The 19,484-nt window shown below is 45.5% G+C and overlaps 1 protein-coding gene across 9 annotated transcripts in view; it reads left to right on the top strand.

Moving 5' to 3' along the window:
• Positions 1 to 19,484, top strand: part of LOC308570834 (uncharacterized protein) — a gene marked incomplete at its 5' end in the record, with an annotated part of 75,013 nt that overhangs the window by 51,747 nt on the left and 3,782 nt on the right. For 6 of the 9 annotated variants that reach the window (XM_081165814.1, XM_081165813.1, XM_081165812.1 and 3 more), the window contains 16 exons: positions 4,794 to 5,046; positions 5,161 to 5,310; positions 5,986 to 6,050; positions 8,855 to 9,078; positions 9,566 to 9,819; positions 10,235 to 10,363; positions 10,889 to 11,018; positions 11,120 to 11,155; positions 11,701 to 11,807; positions 12,166 to 12,240; positions 12,795 to 12,859; positions 14,692 to 14,915; positions 15,260 to 15,504; positions 16,480 to 16,602; positions 16,776 to 16,917; positions 17,032 to 17,082. In XM_081165814.1, the coding sequence (XP_081021940.1) occupies positions 4,794 to 5,046; positions 5,161 to 5,310; positions 5,986 to 6,050; positions 8,855 to 9,078; positions 9,566 to 9,819; positions 10,235 to 10,363; positions 10,889 to 11,018; positions 11,120 to 11,155; positions 11,701 to 11,807; positions 12,166 to 12,240; positions 12,795 to 12,859; positions 14,692 to 14,915; positions 15,260 to 15,504; positions 16,480 to 16,602; positions 16,776 to 16,917; positions 17,032 to 17,082 (2,273 nt within the window). Of the gene's footprint in view, positions 1 to 4; positions 705 to 2,315; positions 2,589 to 2,939; positions 3,052 to 4,793; positions 5,047 to 5,160; positions 5,311 to 5,985; positions 6,051 to 8,854; positions 9,079 to 9,565; positions 9,820 to 10,234; positions 10,364 to 10,888; positions 11,019 to 11,119; positions 11,156 to 11,700; positions 11,808 to 12,165; positions 12,241 to 12,794; positions 12,860 to 14,691; positions 14,916 to 15,259; positions 15,505 to 16,479; positions 16,603 to 16,775; positions 16,918 to 17,031; positions 17,083 to 19,484 lie in introns of those variants that run through there. The other 3 variants (XM_081165810.1, XM_081165809.1, XM_081165811.1) reach the window with 2 other exon arrangements.

Genomic DNA, 19,484 nt, shown 5'->3' on the forward strand with positions numbered 1-19,484 from the left:
TCGAATGGTGAAGCGAAACCCCGCCCTCGAGTCTCCTGCAGCTGCCGGAGGGAAGGATCTTTCAGGCGAGTTTCTTCGCCAAAGGGAACAGAAAGAGACCAGGAGAGGAGAGAGAGCCGGCGGCGCTCGGAGCGGGTTTCCCGCTGCTGCCCTCGCGCCAAGCCTTTCTCCCCCGGGGAGTCAGGCGCCGCGAGTTGGCACCCACTTCCCTTGGCAGAGTCTCCAGATCTGGGTCTTTGGGTGGCCGTGGTTTCTGCTGCGCTGGGGCTGGCGGGGAAGGAGCGCGATGTCGAAGAAGATCGTCCTCAATCTCCCGGCTCTCTCCTTCACAGCTCCCCCCAGAAAGGGGGACGACGAGGGCAGCATTTTCCCCGCGACGCGGCTACCCAAAGCGGGTCCCTCGCTCTTTCTGGAGCCGCAGCCTTGGGCGATTCACTGCGCCGCGCTCCTCCTTCTAGGCACCTTGCTGGACTTGCGGGATGAGGACTGGAGGAAATTCAAGGGCGAACTGCTCAGATTCCCGGTCAAGGGGGGCGTCGGAAGAATCCCCAAAAGGTTGCTGAGGGAAGCCGATGCTCGGCAGCTCCGGGATCTATTAATCCACTACTACGGTGAGGCTTATGCCGTGGAGGTGACGGCGCTGGTGCTGCAGGCGATGGACTACAAGCCCCCGGTGGGCTCTCTCTTTGTGTTCATCAGGCTAAGTAAGGATCTCCGGAGAGGGGTGGATCCATCCGGCTGGTGGTGGTGACACCTCGGGGTTCTGTTTGTACTGACAGCACAGCTCCTTCCCATGGCTGTAGTCGCCCAGGGGTGGGGCAACTTTTCCAGCAAAGGCCCATGTTAGGCAGGGCCAGCAGTGAAAGGGAGCAGAATGACGGGTGTCAATGTTACCTGCGGAAAGTGGGCTAATATTTTCACACATCCCTCTGCCCTCCATCTAGACCAGAAAGAAGCTTTGTCGGAGCTAGGGCTGCCCCAAGAGAGTTTAGCGCCTGAGGCGAAACAGAAAAAATGGCTCCCCACCAGGGAAGAAGGAACATCAGGAACAAGGTGGGGAATAACGATCTGCATTGGGATCTGCTGCTCCTGTGGATCATGCCTCACGAGTGCGCCAGCCCTGATCGGAGCTCAAGGCCCCATTCCAGGAAGGCAGAGACACCCCAGGAGGGTTTCCAGGCGGGGTCAGTGAGGGGTGTGGCCTGGGGAGCATTCCAAGGGCTTGAAGGAGAGGCCTGGAGGAGCCCATTTGGCCACAGGGCTTGAGACTCCCTGCTCCTAGATTAGCCTAGCCCCAAAGTGCAGCAATAAATAACAAAAAATATCAAGCTGAGATATTTTTAGTACATGCACTGTTTTCTATAGAAAGCTTTTGGCTGATGGCAGTAATTCTCAGTAGCTTTCAACAATAGGATTGCCAATGCTTAAAGGTAAAGGTAAAGGGACCCCTGACCATTAGGTCCAGTCGTGACCAACTCTGGGGTTGTGGCGCTCATCTCACTTTATTGGCCAAGGGAGCCGGTGTACAGCTTCCGGGTCATGTGGCCAGCATGACTAAGCTGCTTCTGGTGAACCGCCGTTTACCTTCCCACCGGAGCGGTACCTATTTATCTACTTGCACTTTGACGTGCTTTCGAACTGCTAGGTTGGAAGGAGCTGGGACTGTGCAATGGGAGCTCACCCCGTCGTGAGGATTCGAACCACTGACCTTCTGATCGGCAAGTCCTAGGTTCTGTGGTTTAACCCACAGCGCCACCTGTGTCCCTTGCCAATGCTTAATAAATTGCAAATACTGTACGGTATCTTCATCTTAGGATGCAGAGAACAGCAAAGAAACAGTTTACATGAATTTCTTGTGGTCCTTTGGATTTGGGGTTCAGATTTTTCCTTGTGGAATGCAGTCTTCTTTCCTTCATGTTTGAAGCCTGCAAATAGCTAAGAAGAGGCATGTAAATTAATAGAGTCTTCAGGCCTTCCTAACCCCCTTGAAGTTTTTTCTGTCTTCTGAGTCAGGCTGAATTGCTGGAATCATTGGAAATCATAGAAAGATGGAAAGCTGCCTTAGGGCACATTGGACCAGTTGGTCCAGCTCATTCCAAGGTTTTAGGCAGGAATATTTCCCAGCCCTATCTGGAGATTCCAGGGATTCAACCTGGGATCCTTTGTATGCATGTGATCTACCACTGATCCACGGCCCTTTCCCACTTAGTGCTACCTATTCAAGGTTTTCCAACAGGAAGAGAAGGAGAAGGGGAATGTAGGAACGCTGGTTTTTTTCTGTTCAATACTGCTACTAACACCAATAATTCCAACAGTAAGGATTACACATTTATGCCTGCTGGTCACCCTGAAAACCTTGAAGGAGTCAGATCTGAAGAAGTTCAAGGATAAACTCAGTGTGTTCCCCTTCAAGGAAGGCTATGTCAGTATCCCCAAGGGGTTGCTGGAGGAAGCAAATCTTTGGGAGCTCACAGAATTGCTGCTTACATACTGTGCTGAGGATTATTCTGTGGAGGTGGTGTCAGAGGTGCTGAAGGCCATTGAATGTGAGCCCTTGCCAGAATGGCTTTTTCGTCTCATCGGGAAAGGTAAGGAACTTGGAAGGGAGAACATTGGCTGAGTCTGATGGTCTTCTTCTAGGAGTGGGGCAGGGTGTAAAGGAAGCTTCTTGGAAGGGCTTTGGGTGTGTTTCAAATCTGTGCAGCATTCTGAATATGTATTCTGGACAAAATCGGAGGGAAGACTCTGAAATCAGTATCTCTTCAAGTTTCACAATGATTTTATAAAATCAATGCCATCACTTCAGAACAATATTATCCCTTCCCCTCTGCTTACATATGCCTCCTGGCCCTGAAGGTTCTGGCAGAACTTCAGCTAAGCCATGGGCTTGATTAACTAAAACTGTTTGTTTGTACTCATTTTCTCAATATATCTAACAGGAGAGCAACCCGCCGAAACACACGTTTCAAGGCATCGGACAGCTGTAGTATTGTCTTCAAAAATTATTCAAGGTCTGGAGGAGTTGCTTTCATCAGAAAGAGCCACCAAAGGGTAATTTCTACACTTTACTTAAGTGACTGAAGCCACCATTTTAGCAATGTGTTTTCCCCTCTCAGTTAACACTACACCAAGCTGCACTCTCAATGCAAAACAAATGCAAAACGCTTCAATTTTAAACATTATATGACAAGAATGTTACTTGCCCCAAAATGGAAAGAAGTCCAAGCAAAAGAAGAATGGATACAAAAACTTATAGAATATGCAGAAATGGAGAAACTTACCGGAAGAGTAACAAACCAAGATAACAAACTTTTTTATATAAAATAATGGAAATGGTTTATTGAATATTTACAGATAAATTGTAAACAGATAAAAATACTGGCAGGATTATTCTAATAACCTGCAGCTACATAAGAGTATATATATAAAGAAGATAAATACATGAGCAAGTTAAGTTAATCTGAATATGCAGAAAATATTGAAAATAAATTTAAGGAACGGCAGAAAGAAGGGGAAGGAAGTAAAGTTTTTAAATGTCAAAATGATTGTAAAATCAGTGAGATGTATATATCTGAAAAGTATATAGGAGGCCCCATTAGCTAAAGTGGTGCTTCAGGTTAAGAACAGTTTCAGGTTAAGAATGGACCTCCGGAACGAATTAAGTACTTAACCCGAAGTACCACTGTAAACATTGTAAGTAATTTAGCAAGCTCTTCTGCTTAAAACAAATAAATGCTTTAGCACCAATTTAATAATTGTGTGCGTGCTTTTTAAAGGAAAAGGCTGCTTGGAAGAAAGAATATTTTTTTAAATCACCATGTTGAGCCTTTCCGTTTCCTGCCCACAGATGACTTTCTAAGTCAACCATTGGGCAGTAAAACCAAAGTGCATATTTTCTGCTGAAGCTGTCAGGCTGCCAGATACTTTTCAGGCCGTCCTCACTCCACAACCATAAAGGTGCAGAGCCGCTGGAATATAGTGAGCTGTGAAACAGGGAAGTCTGGGTTAGATTTTGCCTCTACAACAAAGCCACTGTGTGGACTGTTTCTCAGCCTCCCCCATCCTGCTCATATAAAGATAATAATGCTAAGATAAGAACTAAAGATAAGAACTGACTGGGGTTACTGGGAGGATATTCGAGGGAGTCTATTTCATAGACTCCCATCAGATGTCAAGGAAGGAAGTAAACAGCTATCTGACTTTTAGAAGAAATCTGAAGGCAGCCCTGTTTAGGGAAGTTTTTAATGTTTGATGTTTTATCATGTTTTTAATATTCTCTTGGGAGCTGCCCAGAGTGGCTGGGAAAACCCAGCCAGATGGACAGGGTATAAATTTGTTGTTGTTGTTGTTGTTGTTGTTGTTGTTGTTGTTGTTGTTGTTGTTGTTGTTGTTGTTGTTGTTGTTGTTGTTGTTCTAGAATAGGGGACAGCAGGGCAATCTTTTTATCCCTGAGGGTTGTGTGTGCAGGTGAGTAGTGTGTTGGGGGCTGCACACTTGCTCAGATATGTGCACAGACACACCCACCTTCACAATTCTCATTCCCACTCTCTCTTGCACACACCACTTTCCCCTCCACTCATTTCACACGTACGCTTTTAGCTCCCTCTTCACCTGCTGGCACACCTGATTATGATGGTGAAATTGCACAGCTTAAGGCTAAGAAAAGAAGACAAGGTTCCCCAAGTCTTGGTGGGCCCCAAGGTGTGCAGCTGAGAGCTACCGATGGCCCACTGGCTGCAAGTTGGCCACCTAACCAGGTTCCAGTTCTTCCCCTGCTTCTGTTTCTGCCACAGGTCGTTGAAAAGATACGCATTCTTTAGTGATGAGATGATCTGCAAGGGAAGAGAACAGTTGATTGAAATTCTTGAAGAGGACCTAGACTTCGTTTTGCACACCCTACACTCTTGCTCTGTCATCACACTACAAGAATACAAGGATGTTTTCAAAATGGAGAAAGATTCTAAAGAGAAAATCAAAAAATTGCTAAGTATAATCCTGGAAAGGGGAGAACAAGCTTGTTGTCGGTTCCTGGAATGTTTAGAAATGGTACGTCCAGCTTCTGTTCTGATCCTACTATTTGCAGTACTGGGTGGATTTGACTTCATGTCATTCTTATTCCTCAAGGTCATTTTTTTGCACCTTTCTTCATTTTCACAACAGTCATATTGGTTTAAAAATAAAGTCCAGGTTTCTGACCAGTCAGTGCTGCAGTCTGAATCCCTCCTATTCAGAAAGGAAACGAGGAACCAGAAAATGGAGCATTCTGAAGATCCTGGAGAAAGCGTCATGTGCATCCAGTGTCCCAGCGAGGTAAGGGTTGTACTGGCTGCATCAAAACAGGGGGCTCCATGTGCTAATAAACCATGGCAAGTGGGCAATGGGCACTTATGACACTGTGTATCCAGTTTAGTTTGGAATCTTCTTGCCTCACTCATATTTTGTGGGGGGTCCAGCTATTTGTTACATTGCAATCCTCCTGTTTCCCGGAGCTTAAATCTTTCTTCATTTGCATGCATTGTGGTACAGAACTTTCCAATACTGCCATGTCCACAGGTGTCTCCAGAAATAATTCTCTGGGTGAAAGGAGAGTGGGAGAATCTGGTATGGATGGACAGCAAGTGCCAACCCACAGTGTCCCCTTCTTCCCCCTCATCAGTACTTAGGGAGGAAATGTTAATGGATGTTTGGGTTGCAGCCATGCTATAATCACCATAATGAGATATTTTGGAAGATTATATCTTCTTTTAAAGTTGTTGTTTTTTTTAATGGATCAGCAGTTCACACAGTATTTCAGAATTCAGCACAGGTCCAATTACTATAGTAAAAATGAATACAGAATGCAGCAGGTATTAAGAGCTTTTAGCAGTGTGGAGCTGTGGGGTGGAGCTCAAGAAGGGATCCTTGATGTGGTCATAGTGGGTGTTCCTATTTTCAGATAGGAGGAGGAATATGGTATCAGTTCGGACCCTTTATTCTTTGTTATAGGAGCTTCCAGGAAAGATAAGACCAGAGAAAGTTTGGGATTCACAAAGGAGCCATGAAACTTACAGGCGAGTAGTACTTCCTACCATCAGAGAATGGTAGTACTTCCTACCATCAGATAATGTTTTCTGCATTGCATATGGATATGGTGATGCTCCCACATTGCGGTGCTCTCTAAGGCATACTCTGCTTGCCCCTGTGGGTGCACATCGCTGTGGAAGATGAGCATAGGCGCCGACTCCATGGGGCTTGAGGGGGCCCGAGCCCCCTCAAAAATTCGTTTGGGGGGGCTCAGCCCCCCCAATAATCTTGGGCGGCGGTGGGCGCGTCCGCGGCTTTTATAGGGCGCCCGGCGCGCACCAGCTCGATAACGGGCACCGGCGCGGCGGGGGGCGCCGGGCCGGGGGAGGAGGGCGGCCGGCCTGTCTCCTTGGCAATCCCATTGAACAGCGCCGGCTCCCCCGGGAGGGCCATCCCCCCGCGCCGCCGATCGCCAACACCGCCGACGCTGTGGCTGCCCGAGCCCGAGCCCGAGCCCGAGCCCGACCCGGAGCCCGAGCCCGAGCCCGAGCCTGAGCCCGACCCGGAGCCCGAGCCTGAGCCCGAGCCCAAGCCCGTCAGTCAGTCAGTCAGGAAGGAAGGAGAAATGGGGAGGGAGACGAGGGAGGAAAATTGCGCGCAGGGTGAAGAAAGGAGAAGGGCGAACGAGACGAGCTGCCAACCCAAAAAAGGGCTGGAAGACTGGGAGGATGCAGGATCGGGAAAGAAAGCGACGCCTTCCCCGCCCGCGACGTCGCCCGCTTGTCATTGGCAGCGCAGCGGGAGCCCAGAGGGGCTGGGCACCGGCGCAGGGCCGCTCCGCAGCCGCGGAGGACAGCTGCGCGGCTAGCAAGGTGTGCCGCATAGAGCGCGGCCCTTGTGTGGCCCGGTGGCCAGGCAAGCTTGGGCGGGGACCCCCATGCAAATCTAAGACGGGAGAAGAGGGCAGAGCAAAGGGGGTCCCTTCCCCAACCTCCGGCTCTGAGACTTCCCTGAGCCCCAGAAAAGCGAAAGGATTTTCTCTTCTTCTTTTTTTATAAATATTTTATTAAGGTTTCAAATACAAAGTTAGAAACATACACTGAAGAAAAAAGTAAAAGAAAAAGAAAAAAAGAAAAAGAAGAAAAGAAAACCAACCATTCAACACATTTTTTATATAACTAACTGGACTTCCTCGCATCTCCCTTACCCTGCATTCTTTATAATAAAGATATCAGCAAATTATTACCTTGTTTCGTACCTTATTTTGTACTATTCAAATACTATACCTCTAAATTTAACATACTTTTCATCAGTTACTTATATCTTAAATTAAACATAGTATTACCTTAGATTTTGACCTTTTCTTACTTAAAATATAATTTCCTGTTTCCCAAATCTAATTGCTGAAGCTATAGTTTCCGAATCGTGTAAATTTTTAACATTCATACAACTTATATTGTTTTTGTAAATAGTCCTTAAATTTTTTCCAGTCCTCTTCCGTTGTTTCTTCTCCCAAATCTCGGATTCTGCCAGTCATTTCAGCCAGTTCCATGTAGTCCATCAATTGCGTCTGCCACTCTTCCAGTGTGGGCAAATCTTGTGTCTTCCAATATTTTGCGATAAGTATTCTTGCTGCTGTAGTTGCATACATAAAGAAAGTTCTATCCTTCTTTAACACTTTCTGGCCAACAATGCCCAAGAGGAAGGCCTCTGGTTTCTTGGGAAAGGTATACTTAAATACCTTTTTTAACTCATTATAGATCATTTCCCAGAAGGCCTTCACTTTTGGACAAGTCCACCAGAGGTGAAAGAATGTCCCTTCAGCCTCCTTACATTTCCAACATTTATTATCAGACAGGTGATATATTTTTGCAAGCTTGACTGGGGTCATGTACCACCTATAAATCATTTTCATAATATTTTCCTTCAAGGCATTACATGCCGTGAATTTCATTCCGGTGGTCCATAACCTTTCCCAGTCCTCAAACATGATGTTATACCCAATATCCTGAGCCCATTTTATCATGGCTGATTTGACTGTCTCATCCTGAGTGATTTTCTCTTCAACCTGCCCTCCATCCTCTTGCAGAAAACTCTTTGCCTGCCCTGCCCGTATCTCGTTTTTGCTTTTTAATTCCACACACGCATCCTTCGGACTTCGTGGCAATCGGGCGCACGGGTGCGTTTCCTAAGAGAGTGAGGACCCCCGCCTCCTCCCCACCTGCTCCCTCGCCAGCCAGCCAGCCAGCCGCGCGCCCTAGCCGGAGAGCCCCGGCCGTCCCCGTCGCGCAATCGGCTGGATCTCCCTTCAGCAGGCCGTGCTCACAACTCGGCCCAGGGACCCCCCAGCAGCGGATCTCCGGCCCAGCTGAAGAATCCGGCAACAAGCCCCCTCCTCCCCAATCGCTCCGCCGAAATACGCTCCAAAACCCCCCAGATAGACCGCCGGCCGCCAAGTCTAGTGGCGCCCTGAGCGAGGGTCTCTCCCCAACACCGCCACCTCGAACTGCGTTCTCCCGGCTACCCGAGCGAACCAGCGGCAGGACCCCGGTATGGGCCCCCCCAATATTTTTTATAAGTCGGCGCCCCTGAAGATGAGTAGTGGACATAAAGCATGTACCCCCTAACATAAATCCTGGCTACGCCCATGCCACAGCACAGTATCAGATGAAGAGCCAAAAGTTAAGTACCAAAATTCCAGTCAATGCTGGACTGAAATACTGCTAATGATCATTGTTATCAAGAGAGCACATTTGACATGACCCCCAAATTGCTTATAAGAGTATCAGCCAGAACAGTAGAGGAAGATGCATCAATCTCTTTCAACCCCTTTTGTCTTTCTTGCCTTCAGATTTTGCTTCACTGAAGCTGGCTCCTTCCTTTGCTGTTGTACTGACCTTATATTTAAGGTAAGGGGAGCTGTGACCATCACATACCACTTTGATTCATGGCCTCAACACCTGCATGAATGGCAAATGATAGAGCTGGCTGTTGCTGGTCCTTTGCTCAACATCCGAGCGGATCCAGAAGAAGCTGTGGCAGAAGTCCACTTCCCTCACTTCTTGTGTCTTACAGGTATGGTAGGAAGAAAAGCTTCCAGGAATAGAGTGGTAATATTCATTCCTGTTTAAGATTCTTCCTTTTGTCTATCATGTACGGTACATTCCTTAATGGCTGAATAATGCTCTGGGCTGGTTCACTGGATCACAATGCTTTATCTGCCTTTTGTAGCTTCTTTTGATTTTGCAAGAATTCTCTTTTTGCAAGAATTCTGCTTTTTTCTTTGACTTACTATATTTTGTACTGTATGACTTACTGTATACTGTATTTTGGACTGTAACTTGCTTTGGGAGGACATTGCTCTGCAATGTGGGCTTTTAAAAACACCTCTAGATTATAATAACAAAAGAAACACTTAAGAACATAGAATGGGTCTCCTGGATCAGGCCAATGGCTTGACTTGCATTAAACAGGAAGGGAGAAGGGGTGAGTTTTCCCACCCAAACTCAAGTCTACAGTATAGTGAACTGTTTGCCCATGTTTCCCTTGTGTTTCTTTTCAGGGAAAGACAGTTCCCATGTCTACATAGCACATTTTGTTGAAGGAAAGATGAGACTGAAGAAGCCAGATCGCGTGCAGCCGTATCATGCTGTATTGAAAGCCCCCCTGTTCTATACCTGTGGGGTCATCTTCAAAAAGGCATTGTTTAAGCAAAAGATAATGGTCCACGCCATGGCACTGCTCTATCAGGAGCTGGAAATCTCAGTCCCAAAATTCCACCTGTACCTCCTACCCAATGACTCTTCCCTAAGAAAGGTAACTAAGAATCTCCAACTCTGATTTGTGTTCCGGGCAGGCTAGATTATTAGTCTGATTTTGATTATGAAAACAATGATACTATTGAATGTCTGTTCTGTTGGAAGTGCTGAGATGCAACTCAGTATGTGCTGAAGGCTGGTGTAGCTGCATGGGTGAAAGTAGTTAGAGAGAGGACTCTCTAAGTTTTCCTAGACTGTCCTTTAGCCTTTGCTGACCTTCCTTCAGGCTAGAGTGAAATTCTTTGGGTTGCTGACCTCTACTTCCTTCTTCTCCATGCCATCCTTGGGAGAGGAGACATCTCTTTTGGATCTCTCTCTATCCGAGATCCAGGAGTAAGCAAAGAGACCCTGTGTTCCATAGATTTGGTGTCTTCCTTTCATGTCTCCAAAGTGACCATGTTTGCCGTTCCCAGAATGTCTATAAATTTGAGGAAATGTGGCCTTCAAGGAGACTGCCAAAACCCTCTGGAGCACTCAAGCCTTTGAAGATTGGCTCTCGCGTCTTCATCCAAAATTTAGATGGCGTCACAGTCTGCCCTGAGGTAGGAGACCAGAGATGATTACAGGGGTTGTCTGGAGGGAACCAAGGCTGTGAGGTTTAACAATGGGAGGAAGCAAACCAAGATCCCTTCAGTCTTTTGTTTACCCCCTTTTGAATGGTGGGGAGGTGGGGGAATTACATTGGAAGTGTTGGGATGCATCTCAGCTTGCACTTGAGGCAGATATGTCTGCATGGGGAAAGGGAGGCAGAGGAGTACAGAGACTTCCCGGTTTCCTAGATTGTCCTGTCTGACCTAACCTGTGCTGACGTCCTCTCAGGTGCTACACTGATATGTCATTTACTACTTCCTTTTTCTTCATCCTCATCTTGGTAAAGGAGACATTTTTGGTGTCTCTCCTGCTGAGATGCAAAAACAACCATGGCTGTTTGCATCTCCTAAACCCAGAGTCTGAGTGTGATTATGCCCAGAGTAAAGTCTGCTAGTTCAGTTCAGCTTCTTCTCAGCATTTGGAGATAAAATGTCCATCAGTTAAGTCACATTCACACCTACAGAGCTTTTTCACAGGAACTGGAGCTTCAATACATGGAGGAGCAGTTCCTCGAAATCAGTGCTGAATTCATGCAAGGCAAGCTCAACTTCAACCTGATAGAGAGGAGCACGAATGAACTGGTCTGGGAAGCCCATGTGAGGCAAGGTGAGCTTTGGCTGAGGGAGGACCACAAGGTTGGGCCATAGCTCAGGAGGCAGGCTGGAAAGGACATCCCATCTGACTGCCTCTTTCCTGGTCTCTTTCAGAGGAGCTGAAGTTTTCAGGCCCACATCCAGAACAAGGTCAGTAGGAGAGATGAGATGGCTCTACCACGAGGTTGACCCAGGCTGAGCTTTTGGGGTTGGAACAGACTTTGGAAGTCACCAAGGCCAACCTGCTGCTCAATGTGCTCTCAACAACACTGAAGAAATACTTTTTTTTTTAAAGGATTAAGAGGATGTTTCTAAGATCATAGTGGGTAGTAGTGATCACCTGGTTTCTGTTCAGTGTCTTAATCAGGTTAGATAGGGGGTATTTTCTTGTTTGCCTCAGGTAGAAAAATGTATTGGGCCAACCCTGAGACAGAAACATGGCATTAGCCACAATCCACACCAGAGGCGAATTTTGGGCAGTGAGACTGGTTTCTAGAGAGTACTGCAGGGCTTTGCAACTATAACATAGTGAATTGAGTAGTGTGGAAAGAGAGAGGTGAGGAAATTTTGGCCTTACACAAGGCGCTACTCTTCACATCCTATGGGTTCTTAAGAAATACTGTATTTTTATGTGTTCACCCTGCAAACCAACTTCCAAAAGTCATAGCAGGCAAATAATTGTCATTCTTTTACAGCACCACACTCAGAATCCCCCTTATATGAAGGGGAACAAAGAAGCATGAAGATGGAGAACCCAGTAGGTTCTGGGGAGATTATCACAAGCAACTGGTGTCTCAGTGAGGTAAAGGGTGGGCATTCTTCTCATTTGCATTGACCACCCATGATAATGAAGCCTATATTGGCACTTCTAACAGAAAGGTTCTGAATTTGAATTTCTTGTGCACTGTAAAAAGCCCTTGTCCCTCTTTAGGTATTTTTGTACATTAATTAATCATCTTGCTAGTCGGCACTAATTGCTGGTATTGAGCCACAAGGCTGTTTCCAAACAGGTTGCTCCTAGTGCTTAAAAAAATAATAAAAAACAAAGCATTGCATTTCTGCGCAATTGTAATTATGTGATTCCAATTTCATGTGGAATCTTCTTGCCTTGCTGTGCTTACATTTAGTTGGGAATAATCTTGCTTTGCTCATATTTACAGAGGGAAGGAAGCATGAAGATGGAGAACTCAGCAGGTTCTGGGGAAAGTGTGCCGTGTGGCCGGTGTCCCAGTGAGGTAAGAGGCTGACCTCTATTGGTGTGCATTTCTCGCCCACAGGAATAAGGTACACAAAGATATTTTTAACATGAAGCCACTGAATTTAAATTTCTAGTCCCCTAAGGTTAGCAACTATCCCATCTTAGGTAATTATTTACATATTTGTTATTCAAAGCTAGAGTCTGGTAGCAGGAAATAAGGCTGCATCTAAACAGCTGTTTCCTTGTGTTAATAACTCATGGTGAGAGTCATTGCAATGCACACTTAGCACACTGTGTTTCCATTTAGTTGGGAATCATCTTGCCTCGCTCTTATCTTACAGGCAGTCCAGTTGATGTCACATTTCAAATCATCCCATATTTTCCAGTGCTTAAACACTTTCCATCTAAAAAGATCATTGCACTACTGCAGAACTCGAATGCTGTGATTCCGGTTTAGTGTGGAATCTTCCTGTGTCACATCTGTTTTAGAAGGGTGTGGTCTCAAGGGTCTTAGGAACAGACAATAATGCCCCGTTTCCAGATGGGATGTGGATTCTGGCATCTACATGAATGATTATGGTTTCATTATAGGATCTTCCAGAAAAAATAAAACCAGAGGTGGTTTGGGACTCAGAAAGGGGCCATGAAGCTTACAGGTGTGTGATCTCTCTCTCTCGCTATCACTCTATCTCTATCTCTATCATCTCTATCTCTCTCAGACCTTTTGAAACATTCTCCCCTCAGGGAGTGGTTTCTACTTTGAATTGTCCAACAGAGCACATCTGGTTTCTGTGGGTCTCACAGTCACCACATATGGTGGTTCTTGGTAAAACTTATGCAGAGTACATCTGTGATCTGCATATTGCAGTGAACGGTCAGTTGTGGTGGACAAATTCTCTCTGAAGGAAGCTTAACCACCATTCCTGATGTCTTCACTGAGGAATTCCTTGGTTCCATGGAGCAGAGCTGGGGAAAAACATTACATTGAAGCACTGCTGTTGCTAACTTCCAGTTGTATATATCCCACCCCCTTTTCAGGTTGGGGTAGCATCAAAAGAAGGATGCAGAGTTTGAGAAAGGTGAAAAATCTGGAGTCTGGATTTTTGGAGGAATTGTTGTTTCTCTTCCTTAAAAATATTCCACCTTTCTCCTAAGGAGTTCAAGTTGGCATGCATGGTTTTCCCCTCTCCATTTTCCCCTCACAACTCTGTGAGGTACTTTAGGCTAAGAGGCCGTGACTGCCCCAAGATAACCCAATGAGTTTCTTGAAGCAAGGGAGTCATTTCAGCTCCTCTTGTCCCCTGTCCCTTCCTTGGCATTATTGCCATTGCCCCAAAATCAATTTATCTTGTTCTTCTCTACTAGTTTTTGTGGGATGTAATCCACCAGAGCAGTCAAGTACAACATTGCCTGTTTTGCTAGAGTGGACATGCAGGGGAATGTTGGGTCCAGCCAGCTGAACTTCCTGTTGCACTTGGCTGGAGCATCCTTCCTCTTGCATGTGACTAGCAGGTGGTTGTGACCTTACCAGACCTGATAAGAGGCCAAGTCATGCACCCGTCCTCTCTCTTTCACCTTTCACCTTCGACCTGCTTCCAGCTTGGACTGCACTGCTGGCTCTCAGCCAGCATTGGGTTATTCCCCGATATGGGGTAAATGCACATTGTACGTACATACTTATAACTTTAAGCCTTAAGCCTGCCTTCAGGATTCACACCGTGTTCTCTTTGAATGTAAGTAAACGACTTTTTAGCACTTATGAATAAGACTGCAGTGTCTTTATTCTTTTAGGAGGGATTAAAGGGGTCTTTAATCAGCCAGCCTAGCAGGTCAAAGTGCAAGTGGATAAATAGGTACCGCTCTGGCGGGAAGGTAAATGGCATTTCCGTGCGCCGCTCTGGTTTTGCTAAAAGCGGTTTAGTCATGCTGGCCACATGACCCAGAAAAACTGTCTGCGGACAAATGCCGGCTCTCTCGGCCAGTAAAGCAAGATGAACACCGCAACCCCAGAGTCGTCTTTGACTGGACTTAACTGTCAGGGGTCCTTTACCTTTACCTAAAGGGGCCTTACCAGGAATAATAGAATACATCTCAATCTGGACAAGCCAGATTGAATTGCCTATAGTCTTAAGAGACTCACACGAGTCTGCAACCAGTTTCTGCTGCGTAAGAAGGGGAATGCACTTTGCTAAATAAAGAAACTTGCTTGCGCAAGTTAGGATATTAATAATCAATATACCCTCTCTTGCCACCCTCAACATTCCCACAGTTTGGTTCAACAACCCAAATGTAGCTATTCAAAGGCAAATTTAGGGGAGCACGGCCAGTTCAGCTGCACTGGGTGTGGAGCCTGAGGGTCTCTGCAGGAGATGCCACAACTATTATTCAGAATTTTGGCATTGCTCAGGGAGCTGCTGAAATTTGAGATCCCAAGGTAAACCGAGTGGGGTCCCCTTTTCCTTTTCATCTTTCTCTTTGTGCCATTCAGAGTGCGCTCGACTGAGGCTGGCTCCTTCCATTGCGATGATACTGGTCTCATATGTGAAGTGAAAGAAGCTGTGACCTTAACATACTACTTTGATTCATGGCTGAAGCTCCTGGAAGAACAGAACACTGAGGAGTTGCAAGTTGCTGGCCCTCTGCTCAACTTTAAGGTGGATGCAGCAGAGGCTGTGGCATCCATTTGCATCCCTCACTTCTTGTGCCTTGAAGGTATGTCAGGGGAGAAGTTTCCAGCATTATAACCATAATAGGAGGAGTCCTAAATGTCCATTGATGTTTCCAGAATGCTATGGGTGGGTTCTAGAGGTCAGGAGTGCTGGCATACCAGACTTTTGTGATTTGTTTCAATTTTTCAAAATGTTCCAACTGTGCTGTTTTATTATTTTCTGTGATTTGCATTCTGTTTTAAGCTGCCATGCAAGCACATTGTCCTGTGAAATGATGTTATAAACCTCTTAAATGACAATGAGAAAATGAATACTTGCATGAAATAGGGAGGGTTAAGTGATGATATTTTTGTCACTTTCCCACTGCTAACATGTTTGTCTTTTCAGGTGAAGATAGTTCCCATGTCTACATTGCACATTTTGTTGAAGGGGAGATGAGGCTGGAGAAGCCAGACAGAGTGGAGCCTCACCATGCTGTGTTGGAGAACCCCAAGTTCTCTTCCCTTGGAGTCGTTTTCAAAAAGTGGTTTAAGCAAAAGATCAACACTGTTGTACTGCTCTATCATAGGCTTCATCTGGAAACGCCAACATTTCACCTGTACCTTCTGCCCAATGACCCTTCGATAATAAAGGTAACCAGGAATTTCCATCTCTGGTATTCCCGATTGCCTGGATCATTTGCTTGATCATATTAACCCCGACTATGCACAATTGTTGGACTTGATCTCTTCTACCCAACATCAACATGCCAGTAGAGAGAAGATTAGCAAGTTGCCCAATGCTGGATTACTTAGCTTCCCACCAGCACTGTTGGTTTAAAGTGATTTTTCCAATATTGAAATATGCCCTTTTCATTTGTTACACAGCCTGTCTGGTTCTCTAAACAAACAGGTTGTCACTGACTTGTGAAATCCTAAGCACATTCTCCTGGAAGCCTTCATTGAAATCAGTAACACTTCCTTCAGAGTAAACGTATTTAGCAATGAACAAATACTGCTTCGTTCATTAAGGAATCAGCTTGGTAGTTACGAGCTTTCTCAGATAACTCCTGAGGAAAAACATTCTTCCTGATTTGCAGTGTTGACACATGGGAGATAAAGCACACTATCATATTGCCTTCTCAATTTAAACTTTTCCTTAAAATGTCTTCTTATGCTTCATTCAAATAATGAAGTTTCATGGCTTCTGTGGTTTCCTGCATGGTCTCATCAAGAGAAGATGCAGGTGGACCCAGGATTCATGGTACCTCTTGGCCACTTCATCGTTCAGGCTGCCCAGTCCAAGAGCCTTGGCTTCCTTCAGTTCCTCATGAGGCCAGGAAATCTCCGCTCCACATTTTAGTTTCTATTGCCATAGTGGTTTAATTTTCTTTATATTGCATATGGAGAATCTATGTCTCTGCAGATGTGCTTGAACTATGAAACCCATCATCCTTGGCCCATGCTTGTTGGGGAGGATATGAGTCCAACAACATCTGTAGGACACCAGATTCCCCATTCTTGCATCGCCTGGTGCTACAATGCCAAGAATGTTGTAGGCATCTAGTCTTCCAAAAATTTTGGTCCCTCTCTGCGTATGTCAAAAGTGACTCTCTTTACCATTCCCAGGCGGTCGATAAGCGTGAAGTAAATTCAAAGAGAATAGAGAAACCCCCTGTGACCCTGAAACCTCTGATGATTGGCTCTCAGGTCTCTCTTAGTACTCCAGAGGATGTCACAGTGAATCCTGAGGTGAGACATGAAGATGATGGTGGTTTTTTGATGGGGCAGAACCAAGACTGTGAAGTCTGAGAATGGGAGAAATTCAACGAGGATCCTTCTTCACCCTTTAATTTGACTCCCTTGGAATGGTGGGCTGGGCTAAGCCAGATTCACACTTACAGAGGTTTCATTCTTTCCCACAGGAACTGCATCTTCAATACCTGGATGCAGAGAAACTGCAGCAGTACGTAGAACTGTCTGCTGAACAAATGCAAGAGAAGTTCAACTTCTACCTGATGAAGAAGGGCACGACTGAAGTTGTTTGGAAGGCCCATTTAAAAAAAAGTGAGTTTTGAACAAGGGATGATCGTGAGGTTGAGTCATATTTTGGGAGGCAGGATGGAAAAGGACCACGGGTCACACTCCCTCTTTGACTGACTTTTTCTTCTTGATTTTCAGATGAGTTAACTTCAGGGCAGATGGCTTCTCCTATTATACACCCAGCACAAGGTCAGCAGGTTTTAATTGTTTCTTTCATCGTACTTGTATCTTATCTTCCTCCCAATAGGAAGTGCTGGTGACACAGTAGAACATACACTGCACAAAAATGAAAAATAACTTTTGTACAGTGGTACCTTGGTTCTCAAATGCCAAAAACCCGGAAGTAAGTGTTCTGGTTTTCGAACAATTTTCAGAAACCGAACATCTAATGGGGCTGTCGGCTATTGTTTCTGGGGTGCCTGTACCAATCAGAAGCTGCGCCTAGGTTTTCAAACATTTTGGAAGTTAAACGGACTTTCGGAATGGATTAAGTTTGGCACTTTTGTTTCTGCTATTTATTTTGCATTTTGGTTTTTGAGGCTTTTCCGGTTAATTTGTTTTTGTGACTGTGTGGAACCCAATTCAGCTACTGATTGATTGATTGATTGATTGATTGATTGATTGATTGTGTGACTGCAGAAATGGATAAAAGCCCCCCATCCAAACAATGGCTATCATCAGTGCAGGTAAGATTTTTTTTTTTTAATCATCTACAATACTGTCTTACTTTTTTAATAGTACAGTACATTGATTATTAGGGACGTGGGTGGCACTGTGGGTTAAACCACAGAGCCTAGGACTTGCCAATCAGAAGGTCAGCAGTTCGAATCCCCGCGATGGGGTGAGCTCCCATTGCCCGATCCCTGCTCCTGCCAACCTAGCAGTTCGAAAGCACATCAAAGTGCAAGTAGATAATTAGGTACCGCTCCGGCAGGAAGGTAAACGGTGTTTCCGTGCGCTGCTCTGGTGCGCCAGAAGTGGCCTAGTCATGCTGGCCACATGACCCGGAAGCTGTGCGCCAGCTCCCTTGGCCAATAAAGCGAGATGAGCGCCGCAACCCCAGAGTCGGTCACGACTGGACCTAATGGTCAGGGGTCCCTTTACCTTACCTTACCTTACCTTACCTTACACTGATTACTGCTTTCATTTTATGGACCAATGATCTCGTTAGATAGTAAAATTCATGTTAAATTGCTGTTTTAGGGGTTGTTTTTAAAAGTCTGGAATGGATTAATCCATTTTGCATTACTTTCTATGGGAAAGTGCACCTTTTGTTTTGGAATGCTTTGGTTTTGGAACCGACTTCCGTAACGGATTGAGTTTGAGAACCAAGGTACCACTGTAACTTTATTCAACAGCCTTCTTAGACAAGGTTGTCTGGGCTTATTGTTTTGTTTGGTGCCAGATGAAGATCTTTCAACTCACCTAGGTTTTTAAGAAATTTTTTTACCCAGATGCAACTAACCTGACATGGCATCAGAAGGGCTCCCACTAATGCAATGGGACTTTCTCCTCAATATCCACCTTGTCACTCTCCCTCAAGTCCTCTCTGGAGGGTCACAATAATCCGCAGAACACAGTTCAGAGGGAAACTAAGAGAATTGTTCCATCCGGCAAGCAGAACAGCTTTTGCTGACATTGATCTCCTCACTCTAAGTTTTACAGTGTGAACTTCTCAATTTTAAAGTGAGTGGCAGTTCTTAAAATATGAACTGTTACTTGCTCTTATTGTCATTTGTTATGAAGTGATACTGTAAGCATAATTCATAAATCTGTGAGACAACGTTCCATAACTTTGTCTTCTTCCAAGGACAGAGGCCTTGTGGATAAGGTTTTCATGGCATCATCATCATAAATTTTATTTATATCCAGCCCTCCCCGTCCAGGACTGGGCTCAGGGTGGCTGACATCAAAGTATATAATACATTAAAACATAAAGTCAAACAATTGATTAAAATACAGCTTAAAAACAAGTTAAGATCAGAATGATGGCAACCCACGAATTATAACTATAGGGGTTGGGAACATTAAGTGCTCACCAGGCCCAGTTATTTGTACTGGTCTTATATGACCCGGCTGGAGGAGTGAGAGAGGTCACTTACATGCAGGGTCTTGTAAAAAGAGGGGGGTCAGACTAGGCCCAGACCAAAGGCCTGGAGGAACAACTCCATCTTGCAGGCCCTGCAGAAAGATGTCAAGTGCCGCAAGGCCCTGGTCTCTTGCGACATAGCATTCCACCAGGCTGGGGCCAGGGCTGAGAAGGCCAGTCTAACCTCCTTGAGGCCCGGGACCTCCAAGGTGTTATGGCTTGTGGACCATAAGGTCCTCCGCGAGGCATACCAGGAGAGGAGGTCCCATAAGTATGAGGGTCCTAGGCCATATGGGGATAGTGGAATTTGGATAGTGAGGAAAATTGCCCCTGTGGAAGAAAGCTGGGTTCAGTACTGATAACAACAATAATAGACGCATAGAATTTGTAGAGTTTGGAGGGGTTCCAAGTGTCATTCAGTCCCACCCTCTATCAATTCCTGGGCTTTAAAGTAAGAAAAGATAAAGCTAAATATAATACTATGTGAAATAGTAATGAATTA

Source organism: Podarcis bocagei (assembly GCF_964188305.1).
Source record: "Podarcis bocagei genome assembly, chromosome: 13".
Lineage (NCBI taxonomy): Eukaryota > Metazoa > Chordata > Lepidosauria > Squamata > Lacertidae > Podarcis > Podarcis bocagei.